The 24201-nt window shown below is 37.1% G+C and overlaps 1 protein-coding gene across 2 annotated transcripts; it reads left to right on the top strand.

The window, feature by feature from the left end:
• Positions 1–713: 713 nt before the first annotated feature.
• LOC131165883 (probable hexosyltransferase MUCI70) lies at positions 714–19711 on the top strand. Of its 2 annotated transcripts, none has more exons than XM_058124030.1 (9): positions 714–1821; positions 2383–2646; positions 2845–3058; positions 3289–3398; positions 3490–3689; positions 6649–6752; positions 10944–11131; positions 11231–11430; positions 19264–19711. In XM_058124030.1, exons 1-9 carry the CDS (start codon positions 1563–1565, stop codon positions 19486–19488), a joined length of 1764 nt encoding a protein of 587 aa, XP_057980013.1. In that variant the 5' UTR covers positions 714–1562; the 3' UTR covers positions 19489–19711. The 2 variants fall into 2 exon arrangements, with proteins under 2 accessions (XP_057980013.1, XP_057980021.1); XM_058124038.1 differs by having other exon boundaries at positions 2392–2646.
• Positions 19712–24201: the final 4490 nt, after the last annotated feature.

Raw genomic sequence — 24201 nt, forward strand, 5'->3', positions numbered from 1 at the left:
GTATTAAATAACGTTCATGCCAAATGTAATAATCACAACCAACATCAATATCGTTCTTTTGTCAAACGAAAAAAGTTTTACGAGATTAAAATCAGGAATCATCCTTATTGGGTATTAATATTTTATATATATATATATATATATATTTTGATTATATAGAAACTCCAGCCACCAACAAGCCCTTCGGATCCCCTGGTGCTGCACCAAACTTACAGATCAACGTCTTTCCCCTAGGTCTCGCTGATCAGGTAAAGTCCGAAATGTTGACACGGCTTCCGTGCATCAGTTAGACGTTCGACCAACCCGACCCCCGAGACACATCTCCATTACCATTCATGGTCTCCGCTGGCTCACAGAAAACTCTCACCATCCATGGTCTCCGCAGTAAATTCTCACAATTCACAAGTACCGATGACTCCGTGAGTGTATCTACCTGGAATTGAACCCCTAATGCTCATTCTTACGTGCTGATGCCTTTTCATTGTGCCATACCCATGGGGGCTTGGGTATTAATATTTGTAGAATAACAAAATTGACTTGTTATTTTCCTTATTGATAATTTTTCTCGGATTTTGTACAGGAATAAACTATTTTGGGAAACCATCAATTACATGCTTTCCAAATAAAAAAAGATTCAAATTTCACATATAATAATCATCCCAACATAGGAAAATACAACAGATGCACATCATGCGCGCGTTAGCAGCCGCTACATATTCGGTATGTCTGTCACCTTACCTTAATAAAAGAGGGGGCATTGTCACGTACTTCCATAATAACATTAACAATTCAGAAAAAAGGGGGCAGCAAACCACCGTGACTATTCGCAAAATTTCTAGATTTGTAGATGGAAACCCTAGAATTTGAATTTGCGCCTGGACATTGGAGGGCGTATATGCACACGTGAGCCATCCATCTCTGATTGGGCGCTTAATGAAGGATGTTTCGATTTTGAAATTCATGAAGGTTTGATCATCTCTGAAAATTATACGAGTTATTTTTTTGTTTGGGCTTCGAAGTGGATTTTGTTTTCTGACGTGATTCTGCTTTGTAATTGGTTTTTTCGATCTATGAATGCTGATTGGATGGTGGATTGTGATTGGTGTCGTTGTGGGAAATGATACTTATTTCCACTCACTGGTGAAAAAAATTGACCTTTTGGCGTGGATTGTGTTTAATGTGAAGCAATATTAGTTGTTTATTTGTGGAGCGATTGTGGCGTTTGATTTGAAACAGTGAATCGGATTGCATTGGATTTTGAGAGAACATCTTCCAGAAAAATGCCAATTTGAGCGGTGGCTAGCTTTGGGGAGTGGTTTGTTGATGCGTTTGGGTGTATATGACGTTGATATCGTATATTTGTGATTTTACTGTACTTGGACGGTGGGTTTAATTCTGGAAATTAGATTGCTGCTAGGTTTGGTGTATTGCATTTTTTTTTCCGTTGTTGGAGGAATCACTGAATCATCAATTTAGCAGTGTGAAGAAATTGTGGTTTTTGTGAATGAGGGCTTTTAAGGGGAAAAGGAGATGATAGGTGAACTCTTGGGTTCAGAGGTACCATGACTGGAGGGGCATTGGGTTTACGTACAGGGAGTTATGGATCATTGCAGCTACAAACATATAATGGTGCCTTGCGGGCCCAATCAACCGCAATTCTTGTGCGCAAGCCTTCAAAGCTGCTCCTTTCTAGTTCAAGAGAGAAGGAAAGGTTACTGCCACTCATTTGCAGATATTTAGGTCGAAGGAGAATTGGAATGCTTGTTTTGGTTGTCTTTGCTCTTTTAATGTTTGTGGCGAGCTTCTTTACAGTAGATAAAGGTTTGGTCCTCTATCCCTGCCTTTCCACTCCTTTTCTTATTAACTTTTCTTGTGTGTTTTTTCATGTATTTTTGTTTAATTTACCCTGATTGTGATGTCAGGAATAGATGCAAAATTTTCATTTTTGAAATCCTAACAGAATTATTCTTTTCTGCTATTGTTGTAAGGCATTGATTTTCCTTGTATAGTTGTTGCTCCCGAAAAATGCAAACCTGTTTGTTGATTTTAATGCAGGAGAAGTAAAGACTTGATTGAATGGTTTAATTATTGAAGCATTGGCTTTCACCTGGACATTGTAATCTGTCATTTATCTTTTCACTGTACAATAGTCTGAATGCTTGGATTGCCAGATTGTTCAATATTTTCGTCTTTTTAAAATGTTTAACATGTGAACTGATTAATTGACCTTTTGCATCTTGTCTACATCTCATGTACATCAAAGCTAGGTTTTGTTTCCTTGCTTTGTGGGCTGCGATCATTCTTTACTGTTGGTTATTTGTTGCCTTTTGATATATTTGAGGGGATAACTTATCTGCATTGTGGCATGTTCCCTATATCAAGATGCACCAGGAAGTTCTGGTTCAACCATTGCTCAACGTCTCCAAAATATAAGGCCTTATGAGTATAATGGATCAAGTTTTCCTGTGACTTTACATTTTCCTGTAAAAGAAGATAACCAGAAGGGTAATCCATCTGTACTGGTGACTGCAACGGAATTTGGTGGGAATAAAGCCCAGCCTCATCCTCCTGTGATTTCTCATCAGTGCGCAAATTTTGCCTTTCCTCCTCCTCCTCCATCTGGTGGAAAAAGGATTGGACCACGGCGTAAGTATGGTTTGTTTTTTTAGTCTTCACATATCACAGATACGGGTCCATATGAGGGAAACATTAATGATTAAATGCTAATCATTTTAGAACCCTTGGAGTATATATCTTTAGCCCGTATTTAACAACAATGATGATCATTTAATGTACACAGAATAGCAATGCAGTTGATTTTTTCTTGCTCATTTTCTTTTCCAGCATGTCCTGTTTGTTACCTTCCTGTCAAAGAAGCTATAGCTAGTATGCCAAGCTCTCCACAAATATCTCCTGTTCTTCGTAATTTGAATTATTTTCATGAGGAAAACCCAATTAAAACTGAATCGCATGGAGGCTCTGACTTTGGTGGATATCCTTCTCTAAAGCAAAGGAATGAGTCTTTTGATGTAAAAGAGTCAATGATGGTGCATTGTGGGTAGGGTTAATTCTTCCTTTGTATTTTATTATCTACTTGTTAGATTTATTGAAAGTATTTTGTAGTGTTCTTATCCTCAGATTCTGATTTTCTTTGACAAATTTCCAGTGATTTTTCTTTGGAGTGCACTTCTTTTTTTCTAGTTGTCATCGTGGGATAAGTTTTTTGATTATTATTATTATTATTATTATTATTATTATTATTATTATTTTTTTTTTTTTTAAAATCAGGTTTGTCAAAGGAAACAGACCTGGTCACCAGACGGGGTTTGACATTGCTGAAGAAGATCTCACTGAGTTGGAGCAGTTTCATGATGTTGTTGTTGCATCAGCCATATTTGGTACCACAGATTTCTTATGCTGAGAACTGCTCGAAAATTTCATGCTTATATGCATGTTTTTAGCCCTTTCTCATGATTGCATTCTTTGCAGGGAACTATGACATAATACAACAGCCCAAGAATATCAGTGAAGCAGCAAGGGAAAATGTTCCATTTTATATGTTTATTGATGAAGAGACAGAAGCATATATGAAGAATTCTAGTGCCTGGGACGGCAGTAAGATGATTGGATTGTGGAGAATTGTTGTTGTCCACAATATTCCTTATAATGATGCAAGACGCAACGGAAAGGTTGATATTCTTTGTTTCGGCTGATTTGTTTCTTCTTTTTGACTTTATTTTGGATGGTTGTTCATGTTAGTGGAACCCGTACTTTTTTTTTGGTTTTGAGCATGCATCCAGTTATTTTTTGATGCCCGTTATATTTCCCTTGTCTTTCCTTTAGGAGAAAGCTAAAAAACCTGTGTTTCAAAATGAATGGATTACTTGATGTTCTACCTTAAAACTTGAGTATGAAAAGGAGAATCATAAAATGAAGAGCTGAAGTCTAAAAAACAAAAGCATGACTATATTGAAGAAATTCTAAGCTTCAAATCATTGGTACACATACATCCCTTCTATGTGTTCACTTCTTTCTTAGTAGAGGTTTATGCATATGCATGTATAACAGACAAAGGCTTAGGCCCCCCCAAAAAAACCAACTATTAGAAGAGAACTTAAAAAAAAAGGAGCGAGAATTGTTTGGCTCCCTTATGAGAAATAAGCTGTTAGAAAAATCTGATTCTGAGTGTTTGGTAAAGTGGTTGTCAGGTGCCTCAAAATATGTAAAACGACTAAAATAGATACATATTTTTGGAAACATAATAAAAATGCCTTGATAATTTTGTAATATCTGAAAAAACTAAGGACACCCATGGAAGGTCAGGTCCCATGTTGCTTGTATTTTGTCACCCGTTTCAAAGTTGGGAAGGACAATTCGGTTCTAGGAGGATGTTTGGGTGGGTTAGAGTTGTTCAGACTTTCTGCCTTTCACACTTCTTTTTCTCTTCTGGGCGGGGCTCTCTTTCCTGAGACTCCCTTTTCTTTATTTTTTGCTAGGAATCTCAGTGAAAGAGAGGTTGATGAGCTGTCCATCTTATTTACTTCTTTGAATTGGTTTGTTCTTTTGATCAATATGAGAGATGAAAGGATTTGAGAGGGTGATTCTCCAGGCCTCTTTTCTACTAAATCTTTCTCCCTTGACCTGTGTAAATCTGCTTCTCCCAGTCCTTTTCCCTTGCAGCCGCATCATTTGGAAGGCTAAGGTTCTTTCCAAAGTTTGGAGACGATGACTCTGAGAAGGATTAGCACACGTGGTTACATATTAAAAGGCCCTTCAAGGTCCTCAACCCTGACATGTGTGATGTGTGCGAGTCCACTGAAACAAATGCTCACCTTGTCTTTCATTGCAAGGTAGCATCTCATATCTGGAGTGCTCTCTTTTCATGTTTTGGTGAAGCTTGGGTGTCTCCATGGATGGTGGGTGATTTCCTGGTGGTGAGATATTGGGGTTTAGACAAGTAGGAAGGGAGGAGTTCTTTAGCAGAACATAAATATTGCTATTTTTTGGACCTTATGGGATTGAGAGGAATGGGAAAATTTTCAATAATTGTAGTACCTCTCCTTGTTTGGTGTGGGATGGAGCAGTGTACTTGTCCTCTTTTTGGGACGGTTCCTTTGAATTTTTGGGGGTGTGCAGTGGCCTGCTCTGGTTAGGGATTGGGAGGCTGCATGATTGCTTCTTTCTTGTTTTCTTTTGTCTACTTTTGTTCTTTGGAGAACATCTTGTTCTCCCCGTATTTTACCCTTTTGGATGGATGTTAATACATTTTTTTTCTTATTAAAAAGCTAGCTTTTAGTTTTTAAAAGCTTCCAATCCGTAACTTTTAAAAGTTCCCCAAAAATGCTAAAAATGGCTTTTTAAAAGATGAAAAAGCTGTTTACCAAATGCGTTATGCCCAACTTTTACTTTAAAGGAGAAGTTGAGCCAAAAAGGGAGCTGAACTGATCATAAGCAATATCAAGAATAATTTTATTTTATCTTTTAGAAATGAGTAATATAAAAACACGAAGCAATAGAAGAAATAATTATATTTTATTTTTTAGAAGTGAGTAGTTATGGGTGTTTTTAAACATTACAAATGTGACTGGGTGGTTATTACCAGTTAAGTGCAATATTTTTTATTATTCTGTTTCCAGTCCTTTGTTGAAAACTTGTTAAAGAACATTTGAAGGTATTTTAAGACACAGATAGAACAGAGGCCAAGGGGTCTTTGGTAATATATATTTCTACATTATCTTTCTAAATATTTGAATATCTTATCTCATGGAAAGAACTCTTTTTTTGCACTTAATATTTGGTGACTTCCTCCTCCTCCGCCTCACCCCTTTGTCTCTTTTTATCTCACTCATACACACATGGCAGTGAGAATCAGGCCTCCTCAAGATGTGAAAATAAGGTTGATGGAATATTCATTATACAATTGAGGTCTTATCCATGTGTAAAAATTTTGTTTTGTAACAATTTAGATTTCATATTGTGTCAAGATGAAGGCTTTATTTGTAAAATCATGGGTTAATATTGAAAGGGTTTAATTTGTAAAATCTTGGGTTTATTTTGAAAAAGGTTTAATTGCTAAAGTTGTGAATTTTCTTGAAAGTCAGATCTTTTCTCTTTTGGCAAAAATGCTGGCTTTGGTGAAAAGACGTCTGTTGAAACAAAAAATAACAAGTATAGAGCCTTTTGGGAAGTAAAAAAGTAGAAACACATTTGTTTATAAAAGTTACTCATTCTTGCGAATCCGAATTGGTAAATCTGGATTGCAAATCTGAATCGATAAATCTGAATTGCAAATCTGAAGGAGCTAAAATAACATCCGAATTGGTGTAAACCCATTTCTGTATTAGCAATGTGGCTGCTTGTTTCTCCATGAATTTATAGCTATCTTCTTTATATAGTAGTCAGAATGAAAGTTGGGTGGTTTTTTGGGAGCAAAAAAGGCCTCGCCAACTATTCTTTCTGATACTAGTACAAGTGCTAGACAGTGTGGATCTCATTAACTAAAAAAGTGGCGCTATTAATTTAGTTTTATGCAATTAGTGGGGTTCATGTTATCAAATTTTGCATAAAATATGAATTTTAGTACTTTTGTTATAGCAAACATTTTGTGGTATCTAGAGCTATAAATGAACCAGAATATATATATGGCAGGTTCCAAAGCTTCTACTACATAGAATCTTTCCCAATATCCGATATTCAATATGGATTGATGGAAAGCTTCAACTTGTTGTGGATCCTTATCAAATTCTTGAGAGGTATGTCTCGTATTCTATAACAGCTTTTTCATGCAATAGGCATGTAGAAATCTAGCATTAATAAAGTAGAAATTCCAGGCTTGATCATGATACTTATTCTGTTGGTGAGGGTACTTCCTGAATGCTTATAGATAATCAGTGAAAATTGTAAGTGTTGTGCAGATCTATTAAGTTGTTGTGCATCCTTTCATCATCATATATCTTTGTATATGTTTATATCCTAGCAGGAAGATGTGGGACATTCTCATTTATATGTTCCAAGAATATTTGCTGGTGTATGTTGTTGAATTTGCATGTGCCCACTGCATCACCTTATGGAGAAATATCTTTATTATTTTTTAAACCATATGCTTAGATTTTCTTTCAATATGATATATTGTTGAAAAGAAAATAGGGGGGAGGTAGCAAGAGGGCCTTTCAACAAGTGCGAAATCATAGAATTGCTGTTGATCATGGACAATCTTAATTTATATCATAAGGGCCTTCAATGGATTCACTTTGTGCTACTAAGTTTTTCCTTTAATTTTTTTCAGCTTGGAAAAAATGCTCTTGATATTTCAATTTTTTTTTTCCAAAAGTTCTTTATTCATGTTTGTTTAAATGTTTTTTTTTACCAGATTATGGCATGAATGTGTGTAAGATCTGAATTGACCAATCTCTTTGCTGAGTAAAATGCTGTCCATGTTGCATTTATTTTATTTGGAATTTTTTTTTGGGGACCAAATGTACACAGCAGAGTTTCAAACCTGTGAATTCTGAAACAGTTTCAAAACTAAAACAAATGCTAAAACACACATGTTTACACTCTGATTATCGTCTTTTGGAGCTTGTGCAGTAATATATGCATAGCAAGCACAAATCGTCATATGTCCCTGTTCTGCAAGGTTTAAATGGCATCTGCTGAAAATCATATCAGCCTCTTCTTTCTATAACTATAATGTTTGTGCTATACAGCAACAACAACAACAACAAGCTTTAAGTCCCACTAGGTGGGGTATGTGAATCCTTTTCTGCCAATTTACCCAGTTAAGAGCATTTTCCTCTGCTAGCTTAAGAGCTATTAAATCATTCTTCACGACCTCATATTTGCCCATGAATTACGGGAAATTGAAATAATAACATACAGCCGATATTTTTAGCTATTATCAATGAAGGTAATAGAATATATTTTCTAAGAATTGATTGTGTTATTATCAATGGGGTTTCTACTATTTCTATTCGTGCTTTCTCTTCTCTTTTTCCCTCCCCCCTTTGTTTTCCCCTTTCTTTTGTCTCTTCTTTTGTATAATCCAAAATTTTGAAGTCTGCCTCTTTCCCCAACCAATTTCTAAAAAGTAGTTTCATTAGTATGGAGATTTCAAAAGAGAGTTTACCTATTTTGTTTTTGTCCAAAAAAAGTGGGGAATTTACATTTGTTTGAAATAGTTCCCAAATGACCGTTTTTCGCCTTTGAGCACACATGGAACCTTTGATTATCTCTTGACGGAAATCTGATTATTGCGAATAATGTATCAAAGACACTTTATCTGTCTGATCAGGATCATTAGTATCTTTGGTATGTGCCCATCCCAAAGCTTGAATATCTTATTTCAGCCATTGCCTCTCTGGTTAAAAGAGTGTTGATCAGTCAGCTCTCTCTCTCTCTCTCTCTCTTTCATACACATAACTCCAAGTGGAATCCAGTAGAAATTTCTTTGTCATTTGGCTTGCTGAAGTGAGAGAAGCCATCTGCGAAGAGAGTCTTTTAGTGTGAAGATTGGCGAAAATCTGAAGTAGTTGAGCGTCAAAGATTGGAATTAGGTCCTTGACGTGGGAAAGAGAGCACCTGAGAATAGAAACCACAGATTTGGAGAAGATTTAAGGTTGGACAACAATTGAGGCAGGTTGTGCGAGATGACAGCCCTGTTGTTGTGTTGGAGTTGTCTCATTGGAGAAGATCAACTGAGGGAAGGAGAGTAGAGGAGGCTGCTTCTTTGTAACTTGCACAAAGGGGTTTCTGAAATACGTATGCCTCCTCTGTTGAGGCATGAAATGTGAGTTTTATTCTTTTTGGCTGATGCGTGCACCCAACTTCAAAATGCGTATGCCTTTTGAGACTTCGGCTTTTACACTATGCCTGTGGACATTTCAGCCTCAAAGTGCATCAAGGCATGCCTCAGGAACCCCTTTTAAATAACTGATTTTAGTTACTTTACTTTTAGTTAATCCAATTAAAGACTTGTACTTACTGATTTTATGCAATTATATTTGTCACCTAATTAAGCCTAGCGATGTTACTGAATCTCGTATGACACGTAATATCATGATTAGTTGTTAGGAGCTTAGTCTTAAAAAAAAAAATCGCAGGTGCATGCAAGAAAGTGATTATGACTGTGGATTTAAGTTTTAAAATGATGCATGGTTAGCATAAAATAATTTCAAAAATTATATTTATTTATTTTTGGATAACCAATGTTTTTTGGAGCACAACAAATCCCTAGGACTGATGAGCCTTCCCTTAGTTATCATCTTTCAATTCATAGAAAACTGTTAAATTGTTTTAGATGAAAACTTTGCTTGAATAAAAACAATAGCTATTAAGTCCGTAATTATACTAATGGAAAAAACAAGGGCTAGAATAAATTTCACTTAATTGTATTGGGACCAATGTATAATTTCACTCATTAAAATTTTGATAAATTTTTCTGAAACTTCAAGATTTTGATAAATTTCAGATCTGTAGAAATTTTGATGGGAATTTTGTCAAATGGAAGTTTATTGCCATTTGATTTCAGGGGTGGTAAAAAGTGGAAATTTCAGTGGAAATTTGAATACAATTTTGTGTAAATTCAAGACATGGTTCTTGCAAAGAAGGCATGTATTGGCCATGGAAACCCTTCTTTTTATCAAGTTGCTTTGGTTAGAATTTTCTCACATGCTGCTTCCCAAGGAGAGAAGGCCAAATTGTCTTCCTCTTCCAAGTGCACTAAACTGCAAAAAATCAAAAAAGCTTCATGATATTACTTTAAGTTTAGGGCCCAATCCACTTGCTTCTTCTCACCCCTAATTACTGATTAAGGAGGATGTTACACCATTAGATGCCATGTAGAAAGGAGAAGGGAATGGCTTCTTGAGAGAGGAGTTTCTGCACACAAGCCTTGTCATAAAAAGATAGGAGCATTATTCCCCACCTTAAAAGATCCTGCCAACCCCCCCCTAATATTTTTTTAATAATGAAGAATTTTATTTATGGTTAGAAAGAAACAGTTAAGAGTACAATCAAATTAATGAGGAGAAATATCCTTCTAAAAACAAACAAATAGTGAAGAGAATTAGAAAACTTAACACTCCGATCTATTTTCATATCAACCGAAGGCACTCCTTTGAATGCCCCAAATGCTGAGCACCAATGTGAAACCAGAAAAGTCAATCTGCTCCTAACAGAGGCCGGAGAAGTCATATCTCCCTTGAAGAATAAAATTCCTACAGTAGTGCCCTGCTTAGCACACCACATAACTGCAATGGTAGCACACTTCCAAATCCTACCCTTTCTAATATGCTTCCACAATGGTACTCCATGCTACTCTTGCCTAGAATTGTAATTGTTCCTCAACCCGTCTCCTCTGTGTTCTTTTTTAACAAAACCGTCCATAATCATTTATCAGGTAATGCCTTGCTTTGTGGAGCTTAAGGCTTTTGAATTCCAACCTCTCCTTTTGCATGGGAAGGGTAAGCAAGTGCTAGTTGAACTTATCTCCCTTGCTGCCACTTGAGAAAGTACTTTGAATGTCTTGAAGCCTTTTCACCATCAAATTGGGATTGGGAAAGATAGGCATGAAATAGATAGCAAACCAAGTGATGTTTGATATTCGAAGGCTTTGCTTTTGTCTCTGTTCTTATCAACTTTGCTTTGCGCACTTGTTGGTTTAAATTGCATGATATCATGTAAAGATATTCCAAGTGTGTTCAGGAATTTGGTGACCAATTAGTTCCTATGTGCTGATTCCCTTTGATGTACACAAGAACCTGACATTTTGGGTAGTTCAAAGTATGCTAAAATCAATTTTGTGATTATGCACGTGTCACACACCCAAGGCACGATTAGGATCTGATATACAGTTTATATATGAACCTCTTAGCAACCTCCATCCTTCAGTTCTGTCACTGAAAAAGGTGGATGAATGCTTAAATTGTCTTTTTTTTTTTCCCCAGGTTTTTGTGGCGACAAAATGCTAGTTTTGCAATCTCAAGACACTATAGACGTTTTGATGTGTTTGTAGAAGCTGAAGCAAATAAAGCTGCAGGGAAATATGACAATTCCTCCATTGATTACCAGATTGACTTCTATAGAAAAGAGGGTTTGACACGGTATTCTGAGGCCAAACTTCCTATAACAAGTGGTAGGCGTGTATGGATATGTTTGTTATGTGCTACATTTTGGCCTTCTTTTGTCGCCTGCATATTTGAAGCTATTTTACTTTATGAATTGGTTTCTGCAGATGTTCCTGAAGGTTGCGTAATTATACGGGAACACATTCCCATTACGAACCTGTTCACCTGTTTGTGGTTCAATGAAGTAGATCGTTTTACTGCTAGAGATCAGCTAAGCTTTTCCACTGTGCGGGATAAAATTATGTCCAAAGTTAACTGGAATGTCAGCATGTTCATGGACTGTGAAAGGCGTAGTTTTGTAATTCAGGTAATAATATGTATATTGCACTGTGTTTGAGTTTTTGTTTCTCTTTTTCTTTTTGTCATTGGAAATTTTACTGAATCCTAGATGATATGTTGCCTGAGAAACTTGGGAAAGTATATTCTCATCATTGTTTGCTTACTCTATCCTTTGTTTCCTTTTACTTTTGATATAAAGTGATGGCTTTTCTTTGGAGCTGTAAATAAAAAGGTTTTAAATCTTAATTATAGTTATATATAAAATTTCTTAGTTTGATGAAGAATATTTGGGATTGTTCACTATGTTTGTAGTTTTTAAAGATAATAGTTTCTTTGGGAGATTAAACTTATCTTCTGCCTTTTGGAACTATCAAGAAATGTTTTACTAGGTCATGCATCTTCTAGTTTTCTGAGCAAAAATCTTAGTTTTGTTGCATGGGTGTTTTCAAACTACTGATTTTCCCAGTAATTCTTATTTTTCACTTTTGTTGCTGTACCATTCATTGTCCCACATTGCTTGGCTGCCAATATCTTCTTGAGTTTGAGTGCTAAGCCAACTAGCCAAGGCAAATGGGAGGGTGCCATTGATAATTGATTGATAATATTGCAATTATCCTGTATGCAGTGAGTCAAAAAATAACTGGGGTCCCTGATTTGTTGGATTGGGTTTCATCTTGCCACTTCATGCTTCAGCTTTGATTTATTTCTATCTGTTACTTTTTAGATATATTATAGTTGGACTTTGTTTCCGGGAACCTGAAACAGAATTATTTTCTGCCTCGTGAAAATGAAGGTACTGTTTGATATCACTTTTGTCAACTGTTTTCTGTTTACAATGGGTTTGTTTATGTTGTCTTTTTTGTTCTTATTTTTGGTTTTGAAATAGCTGAAAACCAGGTTTTTATAGTTTTTGGTTGTTGTGGCAACCTATTTCTCCAGTACTTTAATATCCAGAATTTTGATCTTATGGATTAAATCATTCATTCTATATAAAACTTTAAACCAAAATTAAAATAAAACGACTATATGAATTTAAAATATCATCGAATAATAATATCCGTCAAATTTCTAAAAATTTGAAAAATAGTAAAAGTTGTTCAACAGATCACTTTTGTAATTTTTCAATTGTCATGTTCAGGATTGCTCTTGGAGCAATAAAAGAAAGTTTAAAAATTATAATATTTAAATAAAATAATTAATAATTTTTTTATTATAATAAATTTAAAATTATATTTTACATTTTTGTTATTTTAGTCATATCTTTAGGGGTTTTTGGTATTGTTGTCAAAATGTATTAAAACAAAAACTAAAAACCAAAGCAGAAACTAAAAACCAAAAACCAGCAGCCTGTTTGTTAAGTGTTTTTTGATTTGAGGACAAAATTGAGCATGAGCTTTTTTTCGTTTGTTTAGGTTTTGAAAATATTAGCCAAACAAGCCTTTGCTAGTTTTTAGATTTTATTTTCTGTTTCTGGCTTTCAATTTTTGTTTCTATAGTTTTTGATAGTAATCCCAAACAGCCCAGCCCCTAAGCGTGTGAAAGATAAGGGAGTACCTGGAGTCCAGGCTAGGTTGTAGAAGGGCTGGATGGGGAATGTGGTATCTTAGGATCAAGTCCTTGTAGCAACAAACCCACCCCCCCCCCCCCAAAAAAAAAAAGAAGAAAAAAAAACAAAAAAAAAACCAACAAAAGAAAAGGAAAAAGAAAAATGATAAGAATTAAATCTAATGATTGGTTTAATGAAACCACGAAATGTACAAATAGACACTAAATGGCAAAAAATTACAAATTTGTACACTAGTGGAGTTGACCTTATAGGCAAACCACTACCCTCTCATTTGGTTTGTGAAACTAGCCTTGGAATGGAATTAAATTTCAGGAATGGAATCGTATTCTTGCGTTTAGTTTGCAGAATCAAGGGCGGAATCGTATTCCAGTCGGTATACAATTCCTACGAACGGTGGAATTGCAATTCCACCCGAATGGGCTGGAAACCTCATTCCACGGAATCCAATAAATTTCCCATAACACCCTCCCATCTCCTTCCCTGCCTCCTCCCAAAAACTTGTACCCATCTGAAAGGACTAAAACCATGGTCATGAGCACTGGTTGTGCACTAAAGGACTATTTGCTGCTGCTCCAGTGCTGCCATGAGCCATCGCCGCAGCTTCAGGTCTTCATTCTTCTTCTTCTTCTCTCCCCAACCACTCCCATTATTTTCGGCGGAAACCAAATTTTAGGTCTCTCTCCCAAAATACGTTTATTTTTTTTTTGGCCGGGGGGGGGGGGGGGGGGTGTGTACACTTCAAGAGGTGCAGAACACCTACCATGCCAAAGTGTCACGAGTTAAGCTTGTTCAGGACATTATGCTTGCTTGTGACCGCTTATTTCGTGTGCTTGCGATGGGTTTCCATCATGTAAATACTAGTGTAGGGTTATTTTCTGCTAGTAGTGTCTTTGTATGCCAAATAAGGCAGTATGACTCCTCGGTCACTTTGATGTTTCCTAGTGCTAGAGTGGGAATGACCTAGAAAGCTCTTTAGGGGGCGGGTGAGTGTTCATCAGTCATTGCAAAACTCACTAGCTATTGTCAACGTGTTTAGCCTACTTGCCTCCCTCGCTAAACACACGATGTCAACGGAGGTGTTGTTAATGAATTGCGTAAATTCAATGTTTACTGCTTGCTTGCCACTGCTTTCATAAATGCTTACTGTTTCCGCTGCCATTTGATTGAATGCTAATGAAAGTTTTTCGTGGATGAATGTTGGTAAACGATAGGCTGGCTAGTTAAATAAGAGTGCTTTAGCTAGCGCCGCACGGCTCTTTCACAACGGTGTGAAAATAGTCGGACCGTGACACGTGGTATCAAAGCCCAAGGTTGCTACATGAATTCGATTGCCTTCATTTTGGGATTTGGAAAGCTTTGGTAAGTGACCATGGCACCAAACAATGCTGAGAGGATCAACGTGCTAGAAGCACAGGTTGAGGCAACAACCAATACTGTGGCCGCGGAGGTGGCCCAAATGAGAGAACTTGTTGATGAAGTGATGGGATCACAAAAACATCAAGCAGGTTTGATAGGCGACATGTCAGAGGACTTTTGCCACACAATTGAAACTTTGCAGTCGCAGATGGCTGATCTGGATGCAAAGGTGAATCTGATGGTTCTTGTTATGGGGAACTCCAATACTCCGAGAGTTAGCAAGACCAAGGTACCAGAACCCAGGACGTATGGGGGTGCCTAAGATGCCAAGGAGTTAGAGAACTTCTTGTTTGATGTGGAGCAGTACTTTCGTGCTGTGAGGATGGTTTCAAAACAGGCAAAGGTGGATACTGCGACTATGTACTTGGTGATGTCAAATTGTGGTGGCGTACCAAGTACAGAGAAATTGAAAATGGAAGCCGTGTAATCGATAGTTGGGCAGACTTAAAGAGAGAGCTCAAAGCCTAATTCTTTCCTGAGAATGTTGAGTATAATGCAAGGAGAAAACTAAGAGATCTCAAACATACGGGGTCGATCAGGGAATATGTGAAACAATTTTTTACTTTGATGTTGGATATTCAGGATATGTCAGAGAAGAACAAGTTGTTCTATTTTCTAGAGGGGATGAAACCGTGGGCAAGAATAGAACTTCATAGGCAAAGGGTTCAAGACTTGTCAACTGCACAAGCTGCTGCAGAACGCTTGACTGACTACGTTGGTGATGATACCGCTTCGTCCAAACGGTTTGGCGGAGAGGGAAACAGTGGAAAGTCTTTCAAGAAAGACAAACCCAAGAGTGGGGGAGCTGACTCTAAATCATCAACTTCAAAGGAAACTTTGTCGTCTCAAGGGTTCAACACACCCAATGGAAAGGGGAAGAGTAAAATTTCGTACTACTTGTGTGATGGATCTCACAGAGTGAGTGAGTATCAACACAAAGGATTACTCAATGCCTTACAAGCTTCCACTTTGGGAAAAGTGGTGGAAAGCAAGGAGGAAGAGGATGATGCCCCTCAAGGGTAGGTTCAGTGCGGCTGGTGAGAGCATTGGAAAAGTAGGCAAAAGCACCCAAAGTTACATGAGCAAGAGGGTTAATGTTTGTGGACTTGAGGATAAATGGGAAGAGTACCTGCGCTATGGTGAATATGGGGGCTGCTCATAATTTTGTTTCGCAGTTGGAAGCATGGAGACTCAACTTATCCTTAGAGAAGGATACAGGATGCATGAAAGCAGTTAACTTTGTAGCCTAGCCTACTTTGGGAGTAGCCAAACAAGTGACTGTGAAGCTTGGACAGTGGGAAGGTCATGCGAATTTCACAGCGGTGCCATTGGATGACTTTCTAGTTATTCTAGGAATGAAGTTCTTAAGGGGGATGAGGGTAGTGTTGATGTCTTCGGCTGGTTCCCTGTGTCTTGTGGGAGATCACTCGTGCATGATGCAAGTCGTTGCAATGAAAGAAGACAACGGGAAGTCCCTTTCAGCCATACAACTCAATGAGGAATTGGGTCAGGGTGAGCAGACACGTCTAGTCACGGTGGTGGTAGACAAAGAAGTAGGCCAAGAGCTGGAGCCTACGATCATCCAAGCGGTGTTGGATGAGTACAAGGAGGTGTTGCCGGATAAGTTGCCTCACAATTTGCCTTCACGACGGACTTTGGAGCAAGAGATCGAGTTGATATTAGGAGTGAAACCACCTGCTAAACGGCCATGTCGGATGGCGTCTCTAGAGATAGTAGAGTTGGGGAAATAGCTTGATGAATTAGAAGCGGGATGTGTTCGCCCTTCGAAAACACCGTTGGGAGCATCAGTGTTGTTTTGGAGAAAACATGAAGAGCATCTACGGAACGTGTTCGACAGGTTATGGGGAAACAGTCTGGATGTGGAGAAAGAGAAGTGCTCTTTCGCTCAGCGGAGCAACAAATTCCTTGGTCATGTAGTTGAATAAGGTCGTATCCGGAGGGGTATGGAGAAGGTAAGGATGATTCAAGAATGGAAGATCCCCACGACATTAAAGGAGTTGCGTTCTTTTCTTGGCCTTACTAAATATTACAGGAAGTTCGTTGAAGGGTATTTGCGGAGAATGACTCCAATGACAGGACTACTGGGGAGGTATTGTTGGCCGCATACACGGGATGATGTGGTTATTTATACTAGAACTTGTCTCGCTTGCCAACAAGACAAGGGAGAGCAGAAGAAGTATGGTACTTTCAAGACCGCACCAAAGTACTGTTCGGTAGAGGAGACAACACAATTGTTCCTTGTGACTGTTGTGAGACATTGGGGTGTTCCCCAAGTTATTTTTTGTGACTGAGACTTAATTTTCTCTGACAACTTCTTGACAGAATTTTTCAGGATATCTAGGTCACATCTTGACATCTCTTCGAGTTATCACCGATATATAGACGGACAGATGAAGAGATTCAGAGAGCTACTGAAAGAGTACTTGTGCCATTTTGTCAATGACAACCAAAAGAATGGGGTGCAACTACTTGATGTGGCTCCGTTCTGTGGCAATGCCCAAAAGAGCTCAACAACCAACAAGAGCCCTTTTGAGCTTGTTATAGGCCAGTTGCCGCTGTTACCTCACATAGTGGGCGAGCCGTACAGATGAAAGAGTCCCAGGGCGTACATCTTCACTAGAGAATGGAGACAGAATGTAGAGTTTGCCCGAGCCTATCTGGAGAAAGCTTCTAAGTAGATGAAGAAGTGGGCAGATCAGGGGTGAAGACCGCAGTTTTATGTCAGCTGCCTCAAGCCGTTCAACGCCAACACCAATGACCTGAGCAGAAGTTAGTCAAACAGAGCAGAGTTGAAGACAGTGCAACCTGATAGACGTGAAGTTGAAGAGATCCTTGCAGACAGAAAGTTCGTATCCTCAAGGAAGAAGCGGCAGAAGTTTCTAGTGAAGTGGAAATGCCTTGATGACAAAGAAATTAGCTGGATTTCTGCGAAAGATATTCAATTGTTCGTGGACAAACTTAAAGTGTACCTACCGCCAAAGTCTATGAGGACGTCGACCGCATAAGTGGGGGAGAATGTCACGAGCTAAGCTTGTTCAGGCATTATGCTTGCCTGTGACTGCTTATCTCGTGTGCTTGAGATGAGTTTCCATCATGTAAATACTAGTGTAGGGTTATTTTCTGCTAGTAGTTCTTTGTATGCCAAATAAGGCAGTATGACTCTTCGGTCACTTTGATGTTTCCTAGTGCTAGAGTGGAAATGGCTTAGAAAGCTCTTCAGGGGGAGGGTGAGTGTTCATCAGTCATTATAAAACTTATTAGCTATTGTCAACGTGTTTAGCCTACTTGCCTCCCTCGCTAAACACACGATGTCAACGGAGGTGGTGTTAATGAATTGCATAGATTCAATGTTTACTGCTTGCTTGCCGTTGTTTTCATGAATGTTTACTGTTTCCGTTGCCATTTGATTGAATGCTAATGAAAGTGTTTCGTGGATGAATGTTGGTAAACGATAGGTTGGCTAGTTAAACAAGAGTGCTTTAGTTAGCGCCGCACGGCCCTTTCACAACAGTGTGAAAATGGTCAAACCGTGACACCAAAGCCATGGACAGAGACATGCCTGTGGTGCTTGACATACTTGTTATATATTGCAGAACTCTCGGTTTGATGAGAATTGGATAAATCATGAGCACTGAATGACTTGCTGCTGCAGCTCCATGGCTTGCCTCCGTGAATCCTCGCTGCTGCAACTTCAGTTCCTCATTCTTCTTCTCTCCTTTTACTTTATTATTTCCAGTGGGAACCAATTAAGCATGTCTGGCAAGGTTGCTTATGGGGGCAACTTCCATAGCTGAAATTTGTTTATTTATTTATTTTTAAAAAATAGAAATGCAGTAATCAAAATTAAAATTTTGATTTTAAAAGGACATTTTTGGAAAATATATTATCTTTCATTCCATTTCTATAGTCATTCTGTGCAAGTATCTAACACAGTAATGGTATTCCGACATTGATTCCGTTCTAGTCTCGATTTCATTCCCACTCTAATTCCGTCACTGTCTTCTCGCAAACCAAACTTTGGGGTGGGGGGTGGACTAGTTTCTATCGGAACTCAAGTCAATCAAAATGAAAACTGAAGTCCCCTTATTTTGATACTCCTAAAATTTCTGGTAAAAATTAATATTAACAGTTTGGTCCTGGTCCTGTCTGTGCGTTCTTCGAAGGGATGTTTGCTGAATTATGGAGGTCGGCATGGTAGAAAACCTGTATTATGCACTGTTCTACAAGGCAGATGGTGTTTGAGGGATTGTGTATAGTCCATGTATGCAACAACAGTTTTCTGTCAATTCACACGATTGATGGCATTTTCCTCTACCAGTTTAAGATCTATTAGATCTTTCTTCACCATCTTAAGAAACCTTTATGTGTATAACATGCTCTGTTAATATGTTTCCTCTTTCTTATGAATTAAAAGAAACATGTTCTCTTTCTCAACCCTTTGTGTGTGCTGTTTCTTGCCCCTGGTGTTGCGAGTTCTGTTTCTTCCAACCTGCTCATGCTTGCTCGTCAAGTTTCCTAGCCCCAGGGAGTTGAAAGTGGCATGCTTTAGGCAATGTGAGCTTCATTCGTCAAGGTGCTCTGAGGTCCTCTATTATGGGAGTGCCATAGGGTAGAGCTATCAAGCCACCATGCCTGTCCTCCATAAGTGTGGATGGTGGTGTTTGGATAAGAAATGTTGAAATACATTTTATTTAGTTGTTTTTTGTATTTTGTTGTGTGTTTTAAGAAAGCTGAAATTATAAAACACCTCTCTCTCTCTCTCTCTCTCTCTCTCTCTCTCTCTCCCCTGTTGTCAAAGTTAAATGGCTTCATTTTTTTGTTCGTGTGTATTATTCCTCAATGATTTTTGAAATGCAGGCATACCATAGAGAGCTATTGGAGCACATGAGACCTGCAGCTCGGGCATCCGTTTCTCCTCGATCAATTGAGAAGCCATCATCAGTTGTAGGTACTGGGAATGTCACTGGAAGGGTTCCAGGGAGGAAAAATCCTTCAAAACGTGGAAGAGGAGACAGGAGATCTGGTTCGAGGCATCACCGGAAAGTCGTTGTCGGTAAAAGAGACAACATTTTTTCGAATTGAATATATCCTTTGGGCAAGGATTTATTAATTCTTTCGTTCTTTCCTATTTCATTTTAGTCATCAGATCAAAGGGAAGGAGCACATTGGGCATGCCTGTGTACATCCGAAGATAGAAATGGCTCAAATTCTTGTTTGGAAACTGTCAATATATTATTCTTTTTTTTTTTTTTCTCCCGTTGTAAATATTTTAATTCCTAATAAAATTTCATACAAATTTTTGCCATCTCCATCTACTGGGGTCTTCCCACGCTCCTTATTTCTTTCTTTTTATGCTTACATTTTTCTTTGGCAATTGAGGCACGCCTCAAGAGTTTGACCATCAAACTTTCATGGAGCTCTGGGATTCAACTGTCCAGACAGGGTAAGAAGGGGAATGGTGTAGGGATGGGTCGTGGATTCACTGGACTGGTAAAAACAAATAAATGGATAATAATAGTTCGATATCGAAGCACCTAAAAGCCACAAAATTTTGAACTATTATTATCCATTTATCATGAGCTAAACTGATTCAGATTATAATTAGAGTGTTCATTTGATAACAAGTGGACGAACCGTACTCTCGTTTAGTAGTGTGCATTTGCGTTCTTGAATGCCATTATCAAAGTTATATTTTTCGTGTTTGGATCAAGGATTTTATAATGAATTTTTTTTTTTGATTATTTTCTCTTGTACATCAAATACTATCAAAATAAAAAATTATTTTAATATAATAAAAAATTAAAAAAAATTAAATACTAATAATATATGAAATTGATATTTTAATTATTATATTGTTATGCGTTTTTTTTTTTCTTTTTTCACTTTATATTCAAACATGAAAAAATAAATTTTAGAAAAAATAAGTCCCCGAAAGAAATTTTGGTTGGCATATGGAGAAATCCAAGTTGAATGTTGGGTTTATTTATAAAATGAGGGGCTACACTTAAAATCAGTTCTTATTGCATGTACGAATAAAATAGATTATAAAAACTATAAATTATAGAACAATTTTTTTTGGTTGAAAAAAATTTAAACTGTTCTGATTGCATGTACGAATAAAATAGATTATAAAAACTATAGATGTTTTTTTTTTTTTTCCTTTCTAAATATTAAAAGAGGGCGGAACCTCCATTTATTTATTAATAAACCTTTACTTTTAACGGAGGAATACCACGTTACAAGATAAGTAAAAGGGAAATTATAGAAAAATAAAATAAAATCCTCCTAAAAATAACACCAACAACTAACTAAATTAGGACAACAAAACTAACAAAGAAGATAGAGACACAAAAACAACCATAAACAAATCAAAATTCACCAAACAAAAACTCGAGGGTTGAACTAATGACGAACAGAAGTGAGACTCCACCTATCCATCCGAAAAATACCTTTCAGATAACGTGGTAGATGGTGTTATTTTTCGTAAATTACATTGTTTTCTATTTCTATTTCTTTAACAAGAAAATTAACTGTACTATTGTCTTCCTTATATTGATGTGTCACTATAACGTTCCTTATAGGTGTTAGAAATAAGTATGTAGTCATATATATTCTAAAATTTTATTAAATATAAGAATAAAAAAGGGTAAGGATATTAATAAATACTAGCATCAAGGATATCACAAGATGGATTAAATATTTATTATACATGTTTTTTAATCTATTTTCACTTAATTGGCGAAGTAGTGAAGAGAGACGTCATTCACATAAGTGTTAAGTAGAGATTAGACATCCTAATTTTTTTAATTTCACATGGGAAGGTTTTGTGGCTCATAATTTTGTATAAAGGCTAGCAAACAAACCTACCGGGAAGCAAATTAGCTTAACTTCTCAAATTAATGATTTGAATTGACGGTTTAAAAATGATATCAGAACGACTGAATGGTACTTTGCTTGTGGTTATTGAAAAAAAAAAGTGGCACCTTGCTTGTTATTATTTACTTTTTTTTTTTTTTTATTACATAGGAACTCCAACCACCAACAAGTCTTTCAGACCCCCTGGTGCGGCACCAAACCTATGGATTAGCGTCCTCCCCCTAGGTTTCGCTGATCAGGTAAAGTCCGAAATGCGGACATGACTTCCGTGCATCAGTTAGACATTCGGCCAACCCGACCTTTGAGATACATCTCTATTACCATCCACGATCCTCACTGGCTCACAGAAAACTGTCACCATTCACGGTCCTTGCTGGCTCATAGAGCGAACTCTCACCATCCACGGTCCCCGCTAGCTCACAGAGTAGATTCTTATCATTCACAGGTACTGCTGGCTCCGTGAGAGTATCTACCTGGAATTGAACCCCCGATACTCCTTCTTACATACTGATGCATTTCCACCACGCCATCCCTGTGGGGGTATTATTATTTACTCTTGATGTCAAACATGTTTGCATCGAGGAATTTTGTTCATGGAAAGTTGAATAAAGGAGTAGAGTAGATTTGTGTCCCACTCTTGTGAGATCTTGCTTGTGTTATCACATGATGGACACGTAGCATATTTGAGTGGGAGAGATTGCAATATCTCGGTTTTTATAAAATTGAAAATTTTACTTCCAAATAATAACCCTAGAATATTTTAGACTAATTGTTAATTATTACGAGGTTTTGTTATTTAGTGACTATAACATAGAGTGTCACTAATATATAATATCTTACATATATATGAGCACATGAATAATTTAGCAATTGTGATGATACAAATAAAAAATATTGATGAATACTATTAAACACAATTTTGGAATTGCAGTCAAATTGTGAAAATTAATAAAAAGCAGTAAAGTACATCGCCATTGAAGTTTGTCAGAAAGGTGCGAACTTATTTTGACGTTCTAAAAATAACATTAATATTCTTTGATGATATTTAACTATATAATTATATAACATATATATCCTTCTATTGATTAATTACTTGATGATATCTTACAAAAAATAGAAGCCAATCGATGCATTTCTTTTGCAAATATTTAAATTGTTAGAGGATTTGAAACATAAATATAGTAGCAAACACCCATTACATCTTTCTACATATGAAAATCTTTGATCTTTTTCATAGTTGCCTCTACCTAGGAGCTGAGAAAGCTTTGCATTTGCCAACTCCGACATTCTCATTGAAACATATGTAAGAATGCATATATACTTTTCTTTGCTTTGACGTTAGGGCATCTTTCACTTTTATTTAGTAAGTTGAGTTCATTATTAGGACAAACACTATCTTACAAAATGAAGTAATGAAGGAGGTAAAGTGTCAGTGTGTGCATATATATATATATGCACACACTGATGAGAACACTGATATTTTTTGGAAGGTAATGAGAGATTGATACCCTTTTAGTAAATCTTCACAAAGATGAATGCGATTTGTTCAAAGAAAAACAATCATTTTATTTTATTTTTCTTTTATTAAGTCACTTGTCCACATCTACTTGCTGCCCTCATCATACATGCATGAATCTGTCTGTTTAAGGACAACCCATATAACATCTAATTGATTTGCAATATCTTAATTAAATTCATTGAACCTTCCAATGATAATAATGAGAGAATATAAGAGGTTTAAATAGAAACACAGTTACACTCAACAATCAACACATAAAAGAAACCCTACCTGAAGAAGGGAGATATTTCTACTGCTCAATATAAGATTTCAAACCAAGTCAAGTCTGCTAGGCTATCAGCAAGACAGCAACTCACACTGTTTCCCTAATTCAACACCATCTCAAAGACCTAAAACAAAAAATGAGAGAGTCAAGAAAGACTGGGTGCTATGGCTACCACTACTCTGACCTCATTGGATTTTCATTTCATGAGATATAAGCCCCCTTAATTGCATGCTGAAACCATCAAAATTGAGCTATACCATCTGTGTGTACTACACGAGGAGGGGGAACCCACTGAACAGGCTGCTGTTAGGCCGCCAAAATTGTTTTGAAGTAAACATTTTTTGACACAAGACGACAGATTTTCTCCAAAAAGTGCATGGGTTAGGGCAGATTTTTTTATTTTCCTACTCCATAGATCCCACTACTCTGACCTCTAATTCAACACCATCTCAAAGACCTGAAACAAAAAATGAGAGAGTCAAGAAAGACTGTGTGCTATGGCTACCGCTACACTGACCTCATTGGATTTTCATTTCATAAGATATAAGCCCCCATAATTGGCATGCTGAAACCATCAAAATTGAGCTGTACCATCTGTGTGTACTACACGAGGAGGGGGAACCCACTGAACAGGCAGCTGTTAGGCCGCCAAAATTGTTTTGAAGTAAACATTTTTTGACACAAGACAACAGATTTTCTCCAAAAAGTGCATGGGTTAGGGCAGATTTTTTTCTTTTCCTACTCCATAGAGATCCCACAGGCACCATAAAAGGATGTATGGCCAAATTTTTAGATCTAGTTTTTTGAGGTAGTGTTTGAAAGTATAAATTATAGGATTTGGATTTAGATTTGTTTGAATTTGGAAGAAATTTAATACAAATTTATACTTTGTTTTGTCCAAATTTTAGATTCAAAATTCAGGCTAATTTTCTTGATTTATTCACAAATATCTGTCTTTCCTAACTAATGAAGAGTGATATGGGATATGGATTTCTCTGCATGCAAGTCATATATATGTATATATGTATGCATTTAGTAAATGTATGATTTGAGGATTCATCAACATTATTACAATAAGCGAAATAAGACAAATCATAGATCTTTAAATTGTTAAGGTATCGTTGAAAGGCAGACC

The sequence above is a fragment of the Malania oleifera genome, chromosome 1 (genome assembly GCF_029873635.1).
Source record: "Malania oleifera isolate guangnan ecotype guangnan chromosome 1, ASM2987363v1, whole genome shotgun sequence".
Taxonomy (NCBI): Eukaryota; Viridiplantae; Streptophyta; class Magnoliopsida; order Santalales; family Ximeniaceae; genus Malania; species Malania oleifera.